This window comes from Homalodisca vitripennis, chromosome 4, assembly GCF_021130785.1.
Source record: "Homalodisca vitripennis isolate AUS2020 chromosome 4, UT_GWSS_2.1, whole genome shotgun sequence".
Taxonomy (NCBI): Eukaryota; Metazoa; Arthropoda; class Insecta; order Hemiptera; family Cicadellidae; genus Homalodisca; species Homalodisca vitripennis.
The window spans coordinates 90,657,092-90,678,067 of NC_060210.1; the positions used below are offsets into that span (position 1 = coordinate 90,657,092).

The window sequence follows — 20,976 nt, forward strand, 5'->3', positions numbered from 1 at the left end:
AGTTGGGCTTTAAATTCATCATTCTTTAAATGATGTAACAAATTGTTATCTATTCACTTCTCTCTTGTCAACTAGTACAAAACATAAATTATAATACTTAAATTCTCTTGTGTAAAATAAAACAATCTTTCTTGGTAAATGTATTGATTTGTTGTTCTTTTCTTTTTCAGGTAAGTGTCCCGAAACAATGCGAAAAATTAAAACCAAATTCAACATTGTAAGTAGAAATAACATTCGTTTTTAGCCTATGTAATTATGAATTATTTTCTTGTTTATTATGCCTGTAATCTGTTAGACTAATATTTTCAATGATTTAAAATCTACATATGCAGTTGAAACTTTTATTTTAATCTGAAATGTGTAGAACAGTGGAAGAAATTGTTCCTTACTTGGCAGACCCTGATAAATCTCTTGTGTGAAATATAAGATTAAATACCCATAAAAGCTGGAAACGATGAAGTTGTACGCAGTCACACACGTTTAATTATAGTATTACTCAAAAATGTGGTTGTTCTAAGATATTTACAAAAGTTTTAACATATTTTATATGGATATCTTAATGACTTTTTGGTGTAGACTCCTAAAACACTTTCTATTGTAATTTGCATGTCTCCATAGTCAATTTTGTTCATTCTCAATTGGGAAAATGAGCAATAAACTCATTTGTTAACTTAAATGCCGATTTATAGAACAATGCATCTTTGTGTGGTATTAAAAACCTGATTCAACTGTTAAATGTTGGGGTTTATTTTTACTTTCCATTCGGTTACAGCGAGGATCGTGAGATTGTTGATCAATCAGTTAAAATTCTAAATAATTATTGAGGCAACTAATACTTGGAAATTGGGCCGCAAACCCCATTTCTTATAATAGGCTGTACGTACTCAACTATTACCTGTACACGTGCAGAAAAGTGGAAATATTAGTAGATACTAAATGCAAAATGGTCGTGTTTTTTTGATTTAATATCGCTTGACTAGAAATTAACCATTATTATTATTCCTAACTGTCTAATAAAACAGTGTGCGTGCATTTTCTGTGTATCCTCTTAACCAAAATTTGTTCGTATAAAGTAAAAACTGTAGTAAAAAATTACGTAAAAAATAATAAATGCATTTTTCGGTCGTTAACAGATGACTTTATTTATAAACAAACTTAAAAACTATTAAACATTTAAAATGAATTTTCTCTAATACCATTTTACTACAAAAATGTTGTCAGCTTAAAAAAGTAAAAACAACAGCATATTTTTGGGTCATTTATATAGATAACACAATTCATTTATAAAAAACATGTGGTTTGTTTTTAATGTTTTAACAATGTTCAAAACAAAAGTCCGAATTAGTTCGTGTTTTGTAATAATATTATAAATCCTCTTCTAAATTTTTAAACTATTACGGCTGCTTGTTTGTGGGTTTTTACCGAAGCAGCATGTTGCATTAAAAATGCCGCATAATATTTTATGAGTTTGAACTTTAAAATAATAATAGTCTAACAGTGCAGTTCTTGATTATTTTTTTATCATTCACTGTCACATATGGTGTTACATTAATGAATTTGAATACGTTCGATTTATATAAGATTTAAATGTAACCCAACATTAAACCGTTTTAAGCATCCGTTGAAAACTGCAAAATAAGCGATGAAACTATATGATAAATCGTAAGCATATCTTGCCGACCATTTACTTTGGAAAGAAACCAAATAATGGCAGAACCTCACAAACTTTCCTTCCTCTAAAGAGGAAACTTAGCAACATCGGACCTAGTTTAGAAACCCCTTCCAGACTATTACGTAAGTTCAAGAAGGATCGTTTGCCGTTTTATTTTACTTAGGCTATTCTTTCACAGTCGGGAAGGTTTTGCTAAACATTTACAACTATGCAATGTCAAAACTTGTAAAATAAAAAGAGTTAACTTGCAATATCAGTCATGATTTAATGTGAAAGATATGTAGATATTGTGTATTTTTCATATCAAAATATTATTGGCATAAAGGAATCAACATAAAAAGTAAAATTTGGTACTGTTCCGATTCTCCTGTTTATCCTTACTCAAGCTGTCCTCAATGAAGGACATCCTAAGGCTGAGACATAAATCAGTCTCTTATCCTTTATTGAATAATATAGTTAAAATCATTATTATAAGTAAAATACTTAATTCGACTTCCGTTTATGGAATTGATTCGACTTGCAGAGTACTTACAATGTCTAGCTTGCGAGCTCAACAATGTTTATCGTAAGGATCAACGATGCTCTCAAATCGTGTACGTTTGGCATCGTGTGCAGTTTAATTGGCTGGAGCCGGGTCAGGGCATGAGGCCAATACGACCGGAAGTTGACAGCCCTAACTGTCTGCGGATGTGGATTGGCAGTAAAAATTCTGCTTCTCAGTCAAATTATTCATTGGTTAATTTATAATCGACGAATTAAGCGGTGTCTTGTAGGAGTTTTATTTTTAAACCACTTTCAAATGAGAACTGAAAACTTTATATAAAAAGTTATATGGAATATTGTAAAGAATATAATAATTGAATTTTGTTTTGTAAAGCGGTAATGAATGAGTTTGGTCCAATTAACTAACTTCATTGGGTCATGTCAGAAAAATTATTTCAATCTAAAGTCGCTTTTTTAATTAAGTCACATGTTTAAAATTTAATTTCTTTTATAGATTGCAAGCATTTCTGCGTTAAAAACTTTGTAGTACACATGGATTATATTTCGATCCGTATAAAGGTAATTCAATGCCTTCTATTCACTAATAATTGGCATTTCATTTCGCGGTTACCCACACAAATGTAGCTGCAGACAGTCACCACAGATAAGCCACGTTCTCTGGTTTTTACCTCCACCACGGGCTGTCGCTGCTAGTGACGTCATGCCGTAAACAAGGTTTTTAATTTTATCATTTAATTAGTTGTCTAATACAAATTTGTTTATAGAAATTATACCTGTTTGCCTTCCTTTAAAACCCTATTGGCCGTAAAACCCAGATTATAAGATAAGCTCGTAGTGAAATAGATAATGCTCTGCCCTCTGCAATAAAAACCTTCAACCACTTAAAATTTAAGAAGAGTGTTGCAAAAATGTTTAACTGATTAATGTTAATCGTATTTTTTATTTTTGTGCTATCTTTGTTAAATTCTGAATTCTTTAACAGGAGTTGTCATGTAAAGCAGAGTATTTTGATGAATGAACTCTCGACCAATAAAGAAATTTTTGTATTTATTATTCGTTTATGGCAAGCTTATATTTTTGTTTTATACTCCACTACCATGCTCAATTTAAAGATCGGGTTTTTTAAGTTTTAATTTTGCAATCGTCTAACCCCGCTAAAAGTGTTAGAATGATAGTATTTATGACAAGGGGATCGGCCTATCTATAAAAAAGAGTTAATATAAAATTATTAATAGCAAAGTTTAGATTTATAGTGAAAATTGTGTTTGAAATGTATTAGTTGCCAATAGAAATTGTCCTTATATATTAATATATGTGAAATTATAAAAACCGAGAACGGATAATTAAAAATTAAAGTATAGTAGTTTTCTTAACGAATTGGTCTTTTATAAACCCAATAAAAATTTCTTCACTGAAACACGTTCAAATTATTAACCTAAAATATAAACTTAAAAATAATGTTCCTTTTACAGGTTTTTGCTGTATGCAAAGTATACTCAGAATGACTTTTAAAAAATTTAAGGAATTCTGTGCCATCAATAATTTTTGTCCAGTCTCTATGGTTGATATTAAAGAATAAGCATACTTTTATTTGAAATTTTATATCTCAAAATGTAAATTTAGATGGATGAATATTGCAATTATTAGTGAAGAATTATATACTTTCAGAAGATTACATTGTTTTATCCGACGGGGTCAGCCATTTGAAGCTCTCCTTATATGCGGGAGTTTCCAGCAGAAGTTTCAAAGACACAGTATTCTACTCTTAAAGTGAAGTAAGTAGATGATCGCTTCTTCTTGGGTGCAGATACAATTCAGTGTGTGGTGATTGTGGGAAGGTGATGATCACTGTCACATTACATTGCATCACCCGGCAGTAGAGTAGCAGTCTCAACGAGTCTTACCACTTAAGATTTAACGTGTGATAAGAGGAAACAGTGATTTTACTTTTAACACTCTTTTAGAACTCCTTGTAACCTTTTTAAACAATTAGAAATTAAACGTTGAATAACACAGTAATAGTAACTTTGGAAGTTTCATATGCGCTTCCACGGGCGCATAGGAATGCTTTGAGTTCGACTCCCAGGAGGTTAATAAAAGTCTAAAAATTGTGTTTAACCGTATTCGCGCTGTTGTGAAACGATCTTAAATTTTTCCCTATAACACCAATGTGAAACATCATGAATTTTTACGCTATTCTTTTCCTTGTAGGAGGTGTTTTATTTTTAATACATTATTTTTAATTATTATTTTTAATATACACACATCAAAACGTTTTTTAGTTTTTGTTGTAAAGTTTATGTTCTTTTTAGTATTTAAATAATGAAGTAAAAATATATAAGAGATTTTCTTTTTTGAGTAACCGATAAAAATGTAGAAACCCGTAAAAAAGGATGCATATCGATGACATCTAAGTGATGCATCTCCCATAATTCTAAGAGGCATGAGGTTTCTAAATTATTCTTATGGGACTGAAATCAAGATGGGTATCACTAAAACCATGTCTTGAAATGTGTATTATCAGTTAAATTTGAACGCTTGTTAAATGTTAAATGTTTGAAAGCTTGACGTAGAAAGAGCCTCTTTAAAAATAACGTATAGAAACGTGCACTTTTATGAAACACACTAACGATATTTTAACAGCGTATTAAAAAAAAACTTTATATCATCTATTCTGTTTACAAGAAGTAAATAAGTTCCTGTGTGGGGGAAGAAGAGCGATCCACCCTACAAATAACTGTTAGAAAGAAAGGCAGGCGCTGATACAGTCATTAAGAGGCGACTGAAGAGTCAAACGAGTCCATTAAAACCTACTTTATGGAGTTTAAAAATACTTAGGCCCTGTTGTTTTCTTAAAACAAGATGCAGAAATAGCGGCACCGCGCCACCCTCCTGGTTCACTATAGGAACCGCCTTCCACAGCACAATTGTGACTATTTACACCCGGGTTCGAGCCTAGCGGCGCTAATCCTGGCAGTAGGGAGTATCTCGGAGTGACATCTCTTCTGGATTTCAGGCTTTGTGAAGAGGGAGTGTTAGACAAAAATAATTTTCTATTTTTATTTTATCCCTCTGATATCTCAAATAATTTAAAGACTAACATCATTTAAGCTGCAAAAATTGACCGAAGCGGTACGCATGAGTACGGTCTATAAAACAAATTACCGTTTGCTATTTTATTACTGTACGTATTCAAAGCTGTTTGTAACATATAATACAATGAAATTTGGGTATTTAAGTAACAGATATTAGGTAAAATTAATTTTATTGGATCTACGGGTATAGAATACAAATACATTCCAGACTCACGCGTTTACTATTGCTGCGTCATCACTTGTCAATTGTAGTACTGGACCTTGCCGACGGATCGCACTGTGAAAATTTGTTCCATTGAGACTTTTCAATTAATTGTACTCAAATGAGAAATAAACAGAAGTCACACTGGAATACCACTGTTTGAAGCGCGATCTAAGGTTCAGGTTTAGGAAACGCTGACTGGACAGCGATACTAGCGCATTCTGTTGCATGGCTGTAATTATTGCCAATCTGAATAAGACGTCTACGTTTCTACATATATACGCACCAAATACAAAGACAGTTTTAATTATTTGAGTGAAATTTCAAGAATATCCACCAAAGTATCACCACTAGTATTAAAAACAAATTATATCCTTTATTTTGGAGTAGGTATCCATAACAAAATTAAAGTGAATACTTAATTGTCGACTAAATTTTCCAGTTTAATCGTATATTTGCTTTCATATTCCTACTGTTCTCTCAATCTTGCAGTCTTGTCGTTTCCAGGACGAGCTATAATGACAAAAAAGGATGTAATTGAATTTGGTACAATCTTCTTTAACTAGCGCGTAAATTAGTTTCCTAATTGATTCAGTTCCAAGTCTGAGAGGACGAAGTCGACTACTGTTGTTAACTATAATTAAAATCTGGTATGAAAATGTGTTAAGTGAGGCGGGTGGTGAATTGTGGGTGATAGTAAAACTGAAATGTTGGTAAAATATCGTGTTTCTCGTTTCTTTTAAGTGACCACGCATTAGTTTCACTAGAGAACTGAATTTTGGTTTATTCTTTCACCTTACTGGTTTATAGCCGTAATTGTCACTAAATAAAAATATAACCTTCAATGTATAAATGTTCCTTCCTTGTATAATGTAAATGTTTGGGGTCTGTTGTATTATGCGTTTTAAAGTTATCTACTCACGGTTTCACAGTTTGTGTTTTTATTAATCTCTTTAACAATTTTTGCAAATCTAAATTTGTATCCAAGATTTACAGGGAAGAAGTTTTTATTACAATATGTTACAGTTTTCACTTTTCTGCACGTTTATAATTTTGTTAAGTGTTAAAATTTATAATATTTTTAATTATTAAAACCTATAAAATTCAAATAGCAAGATGTGACGTTCATTACGTGTATCAGTATCTCTCTTAAAATCTTTTTTTATTTAAAGTTTGGTTTATCTTGGATGGTTAAATAATATTATTTCTTGGAGAAGGTAGGATGGATATGGATTGACAGAGAGTGAAGGGGTAGTAGAAATCCTCCTCCTTGAAATTTCAAACTGGATTCTCACTAATCAATCAAACCCTTTCCCATATATTCAACCGTCACGGTAAGACCTTTCCGTAATATGAAATACATTATAACTTTTATTGCTATAACCTTATCGTTGACGTTGATTATACCGCTGATACTGATCATAAAATATACTCCTAAATTGTAAACATTATTAGCCTATAAATACAACACAGAATGTACTACATTATAATTTATAAATAAAATCGCCTGCGCATAACATTCCTTCAATACTCGGTAGTCAATAACTTTTAATAATCTCAGACAAGAGAATAAAAGTAGTTTGTCCAGTTATGAAAGTTTTGTCTATAGGCGTCTTTAAAAAAGTGTATTTTTATGACCAGCATTAATGTTTAGTGATTTTTCCATCTAACAAGATATGAGTACACCAAACAACGCGTCATGTAACAGGTTCTGTGGACAGACACACAATCAAACAGAAGAGACATTTTTACATTCTCCCTTCATAAAAAATTGTGTCAGCTACTGACTGATAGGCTTCAATGACGATCAGCAAAAGTTAATGGTTGGACATTCACAGACAGAACTCATTCTTGTCAACGCAGAAATGAAGTTTCTTGCAAAATTAAAAGTTACTGATGAAATCATTCTCGAGATACGAGTATCTTGCAATATGATACATTTATTTTGTTAATTTTTAGTGAAGTTTCATAGATTGTTCAAATAATAAAAGTTCTGGTGAGCTAAAGAGAGCACTACAACGCAAGCGTGCGCTGAAATTAAATCCTGTCATCATCGGTGTTGCTTACGTATAAATTAAATTTCTAGTCTTCAAATATATATATATAATTTCGTTTTCGAGATGTCGTGCGGATTTACAGACATTACAGACAGACGGAAGTGGTGTTTTTCGAGCCCCTCTAGTGATAGGTTTGGGTGATTAATAATTTCGAAAACTTCCAGGTAAATAAATAATTAAGTGTAGAATGTACTCAGGAACATCTCGATATTGATCATTAGAGTCAATTCTGAATATTAAAAAATTTTAATTCTTCATCTTGGATTTAATTATAGAAAGAATGATCTCTGAACGACTCGTTTCATGGTATAAATGTAATTATCCACGTGGGTTTTTTAGTTCATTATATTACTATTGGTCGTTAAACAAAATAATTATTTACTGTAGCACTCTATCATAAAATATATATACAACAAAAACAGGAATATCTGTGAAGTGAGCATTAGTCATACTTTTAAAATTAGTGTTCTTTAGATAACACTGAGACTTGTTAAAAAAACGTGCTCTTTAAACTGCAAGTACAGGTTTGTTTTAGCCATAGATTAAAACGCAATTCTCAAATAAGATAGATTAAAACAAATTTAATCAAATAAGACACCCGTGACATCCAGTTTGAGCCAGGTAATAACCATAAAACTTATCTTTACGCCCTTTTTGTGTCCGTTTTAACCTTAAGTTGTCAAACAATTATGTGATCATTAATATTAAACTTTTAATCTGGTAAACGTGTTAAAAATTAAGATTTCCGGATTATAGTTATTAAAAAACTGTTCACCAAATTGTCTACTCACATGAGTCAATTGCATGATAGTAATAAATAACCTCAGTATGTCAAATGATTTTTAAGATATTAAAAAAGTATCTTTAGACTTTTATAACAAACTTTTTAAAGCCAAAGATGGGACAAACGATCAAAGTGACCCAGTGGTTGCAACAAATACATCATAATCAAATTATACTAATAAAATATAAATAATTTAATTTGGTGAATTTTTCTTCTTCAAATTTTTTAAGTTCAACATATTTTGAACAAAAAGTAAGTTATTTGCAGTTAGTTTTAAATCTCACATCTCTATTTAGTGATTAGATAGAAATGGGAACAAAATAAGACAATTTTACAAAAAACGTGTATTTACAATAAAGATCGTAATGTACGATCAACATGTCTTCGTCTCCATGTAAGATGTATATGTAGGTCAAACATAATGTATAGGCTATAATAACAATAATATTTGATTTAAACAGTCTTTACATTTAATAGGGAAAGAAAACGAAATAATTTAAATGATCATTTTCGCCTACTTTTCTGTTGCGGTTGACTTCCGTCGTTGGAACTCCTGAAGCGTTTCAATAACCCCAATACTTCATATCGAAAGTCCAATTTTGAATCCAAAGGAAGTGTTTTCACAGCTGGCAACAGTGATTCAAAAAAGGATCTGTCATCGTCTGCTTCATCGGATGGTTCTGAAACCTGTTCTTGTACTAAATTTACTGAATTTTTTTCAAAGGCTTCACGTCTCTTTTTTTTAGTAGTGCCAGTAGATGAAGGCGTAGTATATGGAGCTTTAGGGTCTGCAGGGCTTGCCAAGGCGAAGTCCTCATTATTCCCAGATTCATCTTCTGGCCCATCAATACTCTTTACTGAATGAGCCGACTCTGTGTTCTTAAAAAGAAAATCTAACTGTCGTGCGTAAATGTAACGTCTTGTGCGTCCTGGGGATGAGTTTTTCCTTTCACTTTTTATATAGGTGTCTCGGAGTCCTTTCCATCTCTTCATGTATAATTCACCTAGAATAATTATAAAACATTAAACACGGTTAAGAAACTGCACAGATTTAATTGAATTTTGAGAAAATTGTGACCGATACAAATGAAAAATAAACTGTATCTAAATATCTAGGCAGCAAGGGGCTTTTCAAGCACTGTTATCCCAAGATGTATAGAGTCTATACATCTTGTACTACACATTGATAAAATCATAGACCACTGAGTGTGGAGGTCAAGTCCACTAAGATTGGTCATAGCAAGCAGGAATAATCTATTATGTTAATCAGTGTAGGCTTAACCATTACTAATACTTAACTCAATAACAATAAATTGAGGTTTAATTACTATTTGTTGTGATTTGAGTGAATTAACTATTGAGTGATTTGAGTTCCTGTTTGTTTGGAAATGTTCACGTTGTTGAAAACTTTTAAACATTAATAATTAATTACTCTTAAATTATATATAAACACAGTATAAAATGATTCAAATAATTTAAATTAATTTTGAACTATTAATGTGGTTCACAATTAATTTATATAATTACGCTTTCTACCTAAAATGTTCTGGATTAATAATTGTAAACAATTTGTATGAGAATTTGTGAAGATATTTCTATGTTAATATAAATTACTAAATTTGTATTATCTTTCTAAACAATATCGGTAGCTACCTACCGCTCAACAGTTTTAAGTAGAAACCCATCAACTGATTACCATTACAAACGATGGAGTGTTTTGTGGCATAATGGAAAGAGTATAAAAATTAAGTTGATGTAAAATCTTGACTTCGTTTTCAGAGTACTTGCACTTAAAATTTAATAAAGTAGCCTTTCACCAGTACTATCAAATCCCAAGGACTATTAAAAATTAAACTAAACCACAGGTTATAACATATTAGAAATATAATTTATTGAAGTGAACTATCCACATCATTATTATAAATTTGTTACATTCTGTGATTTTATCGTAATCTTTTCAATCCCTACTAATAACCACTTGTATCCAATTGAACAGCTACTGACCTGTTTATCTGCAATCATGAAACAAAAACATACAATGTTATATACTTCATAATTGATGTTATTTGCTTTTTAAGTGACTTACTTATGGCTTCTTGTTCCATTTCAGACTTTTGAGGAAAATCTTCATTAAGCGCCTCACATACCTCTAACCAGGCACTTCGTTTTTTCTGTTTGTTATGGTAGTCCTGGCATGTGACGTCCCATATTCCTGGATGTTTCCTCACCTGTAAAAACATATAAAAGTGAGTTATTTCCATTAAAGTAACGTAAGACACGTTTTTGGTGAGATACGCCGATACTTACGAATATCCATAAAATAAAGTACTCTTTGTTGGTTTTGTAAGTTATTGATTTCTCTTGAGCCATACATTCGTACATGTTTTAAGAACAGCTCAGGTAGTAGGATCTACGCCTGTTTCCAGCTGTTTTTCTAAGGTTCTCTCAGCGCCATTTGGATTTAAGATAAGGTGACAACGTATTGAAAGATAACAGAACAAACCCTTTAGGAAATGTATCAAAAGTGGGAATCGAATTCCTGAACTATCCGTTAGGGTTATAGAGTCACAGCCTTAGGCCTATCCATCCACAGGCTATTGGTAAGGTAAAAATAATTGATAAAATAAAATTGAACTGTTAATAGTTTTAAAACTTATTTGGATAACGTGGTTGTGCACTTTAAAACCTGAAAGAGAGAATAGATTTCGATCACGAAACGTTGTGTTATATATTTTTGTTATACTGTATATAACGATGGCTAATGTCCGTAATCCGGCTATACTTTAAAATAGTTCATGTTAATGACAAACTTTGAACTAAGAAATTCGTGTGTTACCGTCGGTTTTTTAAATAAACAAAATTAAAGATTGTATCACACACACACACACACACACACACACACACACACACACACACACACACACACACACACACACACACACACACACACACACACACACACACACACACGCGCGCGCGCGCGCGCGCGCACACACACACACACACACACACACACACACACACACACACCACACACGCACGCACGCACGCGCGCGCGCGCGCGCGCGTATGTGTGTACGCATGTTATTAGAAACTTAGTAAATTTAGATATGTTTCATAAACCTATCCGGTCCAACTTATCAAAACATGTTTTATTTATATCACTTATTACAGTATATTTTAATAGCTTATAAGCTTATATTTTTAAAAGAGAATTTATTCGTTTAGTGGGCAAGACAATAAGCGAAATTTTATCACTTATATATTATACATTTCTTGACTACCATTGAATAAGTCCACAGTTTATTATTTTTCGATAGATTATGCAGTAAGTGTATAAACTATGTTCTTACAGTTTCCTGGTCAAATCATATCAAATCACTGTTAACAATGTACTACGATCTTTAGTTATTTTTGCAACGAGCTGTGGAGAGCTAGCCATTTTCAAGAGGCGTTCAATTGAAATTGATTTATGCTCGTATAAAAGCGGCTTATCTTGTGTCTTAATGGTTCAATTTATTCGTATATTCTATATAACGGTGAACATTGCAGTGGCCCGTTTTTATTATTCTCGACCCGAGTAAAAATGTGTTATCTGTCGAAACATACTTTAAATGTTGTTTTTAGATGCAAAAGCATTGGATGAACCACAATATAGATGTAGAGTTATTATGATGACGACAGGACAAAGATCAATGGGGTGTAGGAATCTCACACCCCAGAGCTCAGGCAGGCTACCTGGTTTTGTTTGAACTGGCCATATGATCCTTCACGCCTAGGTAGACTTAGATAGTTCAGTCCGGCCCAGCCCAAAAGGATGTGACAAAGACAAACCGGCTTATAGACCCCTTGTGTATCCCCCAACCCATATTATTTCCAGTACAGGTCGTTGTACCCCAGGCCTATATGGAATAGGGCTGTCGTGGCAACTGTACAAGTGTCGTTACGTCGTAGTATGGAATCTTCCATTTCATGTGCCCAAACTAATCGGGAGTTTTTGTCCAGGAGCTGAGAGCGAAATAGTTATGTATAAGCACACAACCTGGGGGTTCTTGTAATCGGCAGAGATATTTGTCCTAATAAGAAATCGATTGTCAGCCGCGCTAGTTTTCTTCAATCAGACATATAAATAATGCGAATTTCGAATTTAGCTGCATTCCATCTTCCACTTAATGGAGCGTTTGAATTCTGACGCTGTCACACTTGACTCCTGGAATCTCTGGAGTCCTCACCCGTCTGAAGAGATCCCAAAATATAATACATAAATATTATATCACCATCAAACTAGTAAATACAGATTGGAAGTCGTCTCTTTAAGCCAAATAGTCAGTCCGTATGTGGTTAGACGACGCTGATTTGACATTTATTTACGGGTCTAACTGTTGGTTTTCAATGTTGTAAGCTATGAAAATAGATTCTTTGTAAGAAATTGTCATTTCATATTTTAACTCTCATTTCGGCATCCTTCAAAGTTATCGATTTCTCTCGTAAGGAAAATATACTCGAAATCCTCTGTCTAAAAACTATATTGTGTACTTATACAATGCAAACTGGCTCTCGGCTGTTGGACGAATATCATAATGAGTTATTTTATTTATATTAGTACAAGTGTTTTTGTTAGTTAACGAAATTATGCTGCAATTCATAACGACATTAAATGGAAGAGTGTCGATTCGACAGAGGTTTTATAATACCATATTGAAAGTCGTGGTTGTTATGATAGTGACGTCATAGTGGAGTTGTCAGAGACCGTGGGCGTGGATCTACAGGACCCTGCTTTTGTACCTCTAGACAGCGAATACTTCCCACGTGTTTATATCTGGGAACTAAATAGTAAGTAGTTCTAAAAACACATTATTCTTTGGCCACTGGTCTGTGCGAGGATCTTATGAAATAGAATAAGGGGAGAGTCGATACAGTACAAGGTGGATGATATTAATAAAAAGTACTACGGTCATAGACAGGATTTGCAGGGACTGCGCTATCCCTAATTCAGATCCAAACTTCCGCCAATAATATTGAGTGAAATGTACTTTAGGTTAGAAACATTCTCTGAATTACCTCCTCAATGAACGCTTCCACGTCCAGAAAATCCATCGCAACCGGCATGAATGTGTGCAGTGAACGGGTTACCTCACCACAGCACCGCAGAGATAATACTGCACCGTAGTTTCGCACGAAGCGGCTGTCTGCCGCCAGGGGCGTGACGCTCACGGCGATATCGCCTTCTGCTGGTCGCCGGCCACGATCGCCCGGTGGCTGTTCTCGCCGGCAATCCAATCGCTTCCGGTAACGCGTGATTATCAGCTGTTCCATTGACAGAGCTGTATGGTACAGAGATGATAATATTCTGATCTCATCGATTCATTCTCATCCTGAATCGACGTTAACTACTGTAACGAACAGGTACGTCTCTGGCGTCCAAACATCAGCTTAATATGATACCACCTGTTTGTATCCGGCTACGTTATCAAGTATATGATTGTACGTGTCTGTTATTGAGGTCTACGATGACATAAAATGTATATGTTTACCAAGAATAGTATAAACTTTCGAGCCTAAGATAAAAAGTAGTTAGATAAGCTGATAAGCGACTTAAACTGAAATGATTTTAGCAGCCAGTGAATGCTGCTCAGAATTACTAAATTTTTCCCAAATCAAACGTCAATCCTATTTCACAAATTTTTGATCAATTTTTGGAAAATTACCTGGGAAAGTATCTCAGCAAGTTTTTAAACGCAGCGCTCTCTCCTAATCAGTGGCGAATTCAAGGAAAGCGCCACGGGGGCCATACCATTCCCAAAATTTGAAACACAATGTTTATATGAAAAAATGTAATCACTCTCGTAAAAGTAAAATTAACTTAATAATCTAAACTTCGAATATGATTAATTCATTTCCAAAGGTTAGATTTTTGTTATATAGAAATGAAAAATTAGCTATTACAGTAAAGATAAACGAAAACTAAAACGGTAAGGTAAACTGAAACGAAGGTGTCGTCTCCTCTCCGAAGATTCATCCGTCATATATTTGAATTTTCAGTATGGCTTAAAAATTTTTCTAAAACATATTTATTATATCGTCTTGAATGAATCTTCTTAATGCCACCATTTAGAAATATTTAGCACTCTGGTTAAAGGGGCATCAGGCAAAATTTTTAAAATACTGACATTTTAAAACTCTTCACGGCCAACTTTGAATCTTTGTCCAATAGTTTCGATGAATTAGCATAACAAATTTCAATTGATTTTGTAGTATTGTAGTGAGAAAAAGGGTATATACATATATATACCTTGCTATATATTCTTGCAGTATATTTTTACTGATTTGTGCTGCCAAATCAGTAAAATTTTGATAAGTAAATATTTCAGAAATTATGATATGTTTGTACGAATTGGATACAACACATATTTCATTTGAAATACATTTAAATTTAATTAATGTGTACGTCTGCGAAATTCCCAAAAATGTCAGGAGTTGAAACAGAAGGCGTCACGCCGGGAGATAGGCCTACTGTATGTATGACGATGGTGGAAATGTGCGTTAATGTTATGCGGCGCGGCGATAGTATCGCGTCAACCTATAAACCCCGTTACACCTGAGCCCGTGAGTTACCATAAACAAAGCGGCGCGGCGCGTCAGCACAGCGGTTCTGACAGCCAGCGATGGTGGGAAAGTGATTGCGGCGAGGTTGGTCACACTGATGTAGCCTCGGAGAGACGTGTCATGTCAGCAATCCGTTGTCAGGATCAACATGCAGTCAGGTTGTTGTTGCTGTGGTTGTGTTGTGCAGTGGGGTGTTGTGTTGCCGACACTGAGTCACTGACACGGCTAGCAGCAGCAAATATAAACAGCCAAGTCTTGCTGCTGGTCGTTTCTCTCATACCATTGTTAGTCATAATGATTAATTGTTCATGTTCTGAGATTTGTATGTTACTGCAACTAATAAAAAAGCTTGTAAATTTAAGATTAAAATTGTACAACATTAGCAACAACGTAGAAAGAATTTATTGTAACAAGCTAAACTATGAATAATACGTATAAGCTTTCCTAGTATATCTCGTATAATGTACACTGAAGGCACTTGTCAGCTCTGACCGGCATGAACCACAAAATATATTTTTCATAGATTTTATGTACATTTCTTCAGAGTTTCAATCTATTTTAGTTCGGAATTTTTCTATCCATATACACGCTAAAATTGAATTTTTAGAAAAAATATTAATAAAATCTATTACTTTATTTTTCTTTACGTGTGGATCTCACTCTGTTAATTAAAGTAAATAGTCTATATGATAAACAAAAAATGTAATCAGTTCGGTTTTTTTTAGATAAAACTACTTGTTCTGTATTTACAAGATCTTGGCTCAGGAACTTCGGGAGGTGGATCGTGCTCATGGTTGTCTTATCAAACTGTACACACATGGTGACTGCAGCTTTATCCTATGATGGTTGAACCTTGCATGTGAGTGATTGTTTGATAATGATGAAAGATATATTAGGACCGATATAATCTATAAAAGAATGGCGATGTATACACTATTGTCATTCAGGAGCTAAATGAGATCCTGTCTTGACCGATTTGTACGCTGCGAAAGTGGACACATATCGAGGAGATCATCCAGGCTGCCTGCATCTCAAAGTTAAAATACCGAGGCCAGTAGCGTCATCACTCGATGTGGGATTCAGAGTGCTGAGATATTGCTGAGCTAGGGGTTCTTGGAGGATACTTTATAAACTTCAATAGGTGATATAAAACGACCCCCAGAGCTGCAAGGGCTGCGTGGAATCAGGTAATCCAGACATCTTTCCGACATGCTGCATCCCTATGAGTTAAACATGAATATATTTTATACATAAAAGCGTCTATCCTTTAATTCCAAAAATGTTTCTTTCCTATTTGAATTCTTATTCGTCATCATTTATTTACGTTCAAGTTATTCGCTATGTAAGTACAATCTTCCACCAATGCGTACCACCAAAGTTGCCAAGATCCAGATATTTGTTAGCTGACTGCATTTCATCACGTGGTTTAGTTTGAATTTAATTTAAATACATACACATTTATAAATCTAACCAACGCGTATCGGTATGTATTATCGTAAACTTTACCAAATATGGCACCCAAAAACGACTTTATCCGCTAAAGTTTTGTTCTCCGTGAATCAACTGAGAGATTTCTGCAGACAGGAGCACAGAAATGAATAACAAAGTAAAGTTCAATACTCCTCAGTCAGAGCCCCGTTATGAACGGATAGAGAAAGATAAGATATGGTTTCTCCGAAAGACTATAAAATATGAGTGTTTCTATCTTTGAGCGACTGTTGTATTCCTTCCTCCCAGGTGGAATAACACGAGCTGTCTTTGATGAGCGACCAAACACGTTTGTGCGCCTGGCCACTGTTTGTGTTGGAGTTATGTGAACACTCAGCAGCCAGACAGGCAGACACTGATAGTGTCGAGTGTTACCTTATCGTTAGAGGATTACATTTGACAGTTCTTTGTGATTACTTGATAAGCTTATCGAGAAGCGTTAGTGTGGTAGCCCGATCATTTCATGCCGTAATAAAATAACGAGTAGGTCTGACAAAAAGTCAAAACAACGGAATTAGTATAGCGTCGGAAAGTTGCAAAATAAAATAATTTCAAGTATTCAATAAAAGATACTTGACATTTGTTGTGGCGTCCTCCTGAACCTGGTATATATATCATCGCACATGTTAATGATAAAATCATTATTTGCCATGCAATAAACTATACTGTAGCATACATTGCGTCATCGACCTGAGCCAAGAGATGAACATTTTTAGTTATGTTTTGGAAATTCATCAGGTATATCCATGCATTATCGTTTCCTTGTAGGTTACAACAAAAAACAAACAGCACGCAATACAATAATATTTAAGTAGACCATATTTATATCTACGTAACATGAATTGATAAGACTGGAGGAAACAACTTGTAGAAAAGGTTAAGGTAGAAAAATGATGAATCTGAGAAGACAAGACAATAATTCTTCTGTAACCTCCTTAGAATCAGAAGAATTCTAGAATTGTTGTCCGAAGGTAATATCACTCGATTTTGATGCTTACTTCTAAGCTTTTTTTTATCAATTCGAAGAATGTAGTGCAGTAATGTGAATTGTACTCCGTTTTGTGTTTTTCCGATTTCTGCAACATTTTAGTATCTAGGTTGAGTTTCATGAATGTTTCTTGGTTTTAGGATTGTTTACTTGATAGTTGTTTACTGGTACAAGTTGCTTTTTGGTACATGAACTTGTGTAAAACTCTGTCATCTCTGTCTTCATGTTTCAAATCCGCGATTCTTCTACCCAGAAGGAACCGATATTGCAGTAAAAAGTGCAAAAACCCATACGGCAATGATGTATATATTATGATTCATCGTCTGAAATCTGAAATCCTGTTCTACTAACAGGATAGGAGATAGCCACAGTAACTTACCTTACTCAGTGAGTATTTTAAAGTCTTACTAAATTATATTTGGATTGAAACTGGCCCAATCAGAGCACTACTGTGAGTGTGTACTTGCTAATTAGTAAGCAAACGTATTTATAAAGCTGATCCCGAGGCTGATGAGAACGGGCAACAGTATGTGTTCTGACGTGGACTTCTTTGATCCGTCTTTTCGTCACTTCAGGAGAAACGTACTGGCAGCTATAACTTCACCAACTGGAGCCTGAAAATCGACAGTGTGTTCTAAGTGATGAGTGCCTGGGTGGTGCCTTTAAAGGGTCACATCGTGCTTTATGCACGAATATTGGCTGTGATAGCAACTTAATAAGGGTCCACATAGTGCTGCTGCGATGTTATATATTTGCTATCGTTACTGTTATCTATCTGTTATCTATATTTTATTATTTATGTTATTGTTACAATGTATTATATAGTTTATGCCCATTGTTATTGTCCTAGTTACTTATATTGTTATGTACTGTTATTAATTTATTATTGTATATATTATTGTTGCACGCTGCTTCTAAGTTACTAGTCCTCTTCTGAGCTAATTATTGATATTTTGTAAAATGGTATATTGCCGTAAATGAAATAAATAAATAAATAAATAAACAACCGCTCGCTTGTCTCTGTTGATATTTGCCACCCTCCACATGGAGAAGGGGATCGCTCGTTTGTACGCTTCGTACCCACTAATTTCCCTGGACTAAACGGGGCTCGCGAGTAAGTTAATAAAACAAACAAACAAACAATTCAGGTTGTTTGCTTTAGGAGGGAACAAACAGCGAGGGTACGCCCTACGACAACACCGCTCAGACTTTACCTTCACCAGTGGGACAACACAGGGACATCCGGGTGGGGAACAGATCCGTGACTGACAGACATGACAGCCTGATTAAGCATTTTTATGCATCACCCTCAGCTGAAATTTCCCTCAAACCAAAATCTTTCAAGGGCATAAAAACACGGTGGTTATAAAGAAATATGGCTCAATGAGAAATTAAAAATCGAAATCCCAATTCTACGCTTCCATCTCTAGAGACTTAACGAAATCGGGTGGGCACCTGTCTGGAATACGCCTATTTCTCAGTTCGACATAAGAGTGGGAGTAACCCTGAGCTATGACTTACATACATAACATACATTTTGCGGTTATTCATGAAAGTCTTTTGGGAGGTGCTAAGTTAAAATAAATCTTATACGAACAGAACGTTGGCTCAGTAGATTTACGCTGGAAATTTTGTTTTAGCCTTAGAATATTAAAATATTAATTCCTTTAGTTTTGTCATTAATGTTTATCGGAATTATTGATAATTTTGCACATTCAACGCATGAATGAAATAAACCAGTTTTACGGTAAAAACGGAAAAATATTGACTTTTAATAATGTCTTGAAAGAACGCTACACGTTGTGGTGACCTGTGAACCGGTCTCGGCACGCTGCCCGGCTGTGAACTCACCGTTGCAGTCCGGAATTACTGTTAAATTATGTGAGTTCCATACATGGCGAACTTCCGTATAATGCTTTCCATTCTTCCTGGAACCGGTCACCGGCGTGAACAGGCCCTAGTCTGTTGCACCTGCGAATCTACTAGTCTCTTCGTTTGGTATACCCATCTCAAGTGGTACATGCAATCATTATATTAGAAAACCACAATCGTTTTTTTTTTATCATTATTATTGATAAATTCGACAGCAAATAAAAAAGTCCGAAACTAAACAAGCCAGATTTTTTAAACTGTCAGTTTTTTAAATTTATAAAAATTAAGGAAACGTGTTATAAGGCTAAAACTCTACTTTATTACTAGTAAACTATGACATCTAGTTAGATATTGTTCAGTTGAACAAAAAGTTGACTATGACAAAGTTGAGTGTTTGATTTTTAAGCTTTCAAAAATTTAGATTTCTCAATTGTTAATACCAAACTGGAGACTATTTTAGGAATGCAATTGTGCATTTAGATCTATAAATAAGATAACACATATTGTAGAAGAGATCTTTATGAAGAGAATGGTGTTGGTTTGAAAGCTCTAGCTAGCATAATCCCATTTAGTGATAATAATTTGAACGCTAATATCTTCAAAGCCAAAAATCGCTGGATTGTCATGAACTAATTTAATTTTTTTTATTGGATCACTTCATATGGATTTACCCTACATTCTAACTTATTTTGTCGGACTCACTTATGCTGATCGCTAATATCCTCGTGCGGCTTAAACCCCAATTAAGGTAGCCAAGATAAGGTTAATGCTCTACCACTGTAAATTTTTAAGAGACGAATACAAAAGACGAATTTCCCACGAGGAAACCGTAAAGGTGCATTTACTCATAAACATATTAACCAGAACTAATTTATGGAGTGTCATTGTGAACAGAGCCCAATCGCCTGTGAACCAGCCGAGCAGGCTGTGCCTGTCGGTCTGGTTGTTTTCGCAACGCTAATTCATGCAGATCTCGACCTTCCTCAAGGTGTCTATTGAATAATCTCCGCCCACCCATTAATTGCTTGTACGTCCACATCTTTATCATCCTGTTCCTTCACGCTCGCCAGAAGATAATTCGATAATCCCAGTGACTGCCAGCTGATTGCTTCACTATCAGATGTTGCAGTAACACTGTTCTGTTGTTGAATACTGACCATCCTTCAATTACGTGTGCGTCCACTCTTTATCATCCTGTTCCTTCACGCTCTCCAGACGATAATTTGATAATCCCAGTGACTGCCAGCTGATTTCTTCACTATCAGATGTTGCAGTAACACTGTCCCGTTGTTGAATACTGACCACCCTTCAATTGCTTGTGCGTCCACTCTCTATCATCCTGTTCCTTCACGCTCTCCAGACGATAATTCGATAATCTCAGTAATTTCCAGCTGATAGCTTCACTATCAGATGTTGCAGTAACACTGTCCCGTTGTTGAATACTTACCATCCTTCAATTACGTGTGCGCCCACTCTTTATCATCCTGTTCCTTCTTGCTCTCCAGACGATAATTCGATAATCTCAGTAATTTCCAGCTGATAGCTTCACTATCAGATGTTGCAGTAACACTGTCCCGTTGTTGAATACTTACCATCCTTCAATTACGTGTGCGCCCACTCTGTATCATCCTGTTCCTTCTTGCTCTCCAGACGATAATTCGATAATCTCAGTAATTTCCAGCTGATAGCTTCACTATCAGATGTTGCA

General features: G+C 34.6%; 2 protein-coding genes across 2 annotated transcripts in view; one reads left to right on the plus strand and one right to left on the minus strand.

The window, feature by feature from the left end:
• LOC124359754 overlaps nucleotides 1-20,976 on the plus strand; it is a 145,085-nt gene that overhangs the window by 93,205 nt on the left and 30,904 nt on the right. The gene's annotated exons all lie outside the window — the stretch shown is intronic.
• On the minus strand, nucleotides 8,644-13,463 carry LOC124359753. Its single transcript, XM_046812758.1, has 3 exons — nucleotides 13,376-13,463; nucleotides 10,401-10,542; nucleotides 8,644-9,318 (listed from the first exon to the last, which is right to left on the minus strand). The coding sequence occupies exons 1-3, from the start codon at nucleotides 13,421-13,423 to the stop codon at nucleotides 8,819-8,821; spliced, it is 690 nt and encodes a 229-aa protein (XP_046668714.1). The 5' UTR covers nucleotides 13,424-13,463; the 3' UTR covers nucleotides 8,644-8,818.

Bases quoted from the DNA above. Each gene is read 5' to 3' on its own strand.
- LOC124359753 (XM_046812758.1), bottom strand. From the start codon at position 13,423: ATGCCGGTTGCGATGGATTTTCTGGACGTGGAAGCGTTCATTGAGGAG. The intron at 10,543-13,375 runs GTAATTCAGAGA...ATGTTTTTACAG, and splicing joins TGGAAGCGTTCATTGAGGAG to GTGAGGAAACATCCAGGAAT. The intron at 9,319-10,400 runs GTAAGTCACTTA...TAATTATTCTAG, and splicing joins AATGGAACAAGAAGCCATAA to GTGAATTATACATGAAGAGA.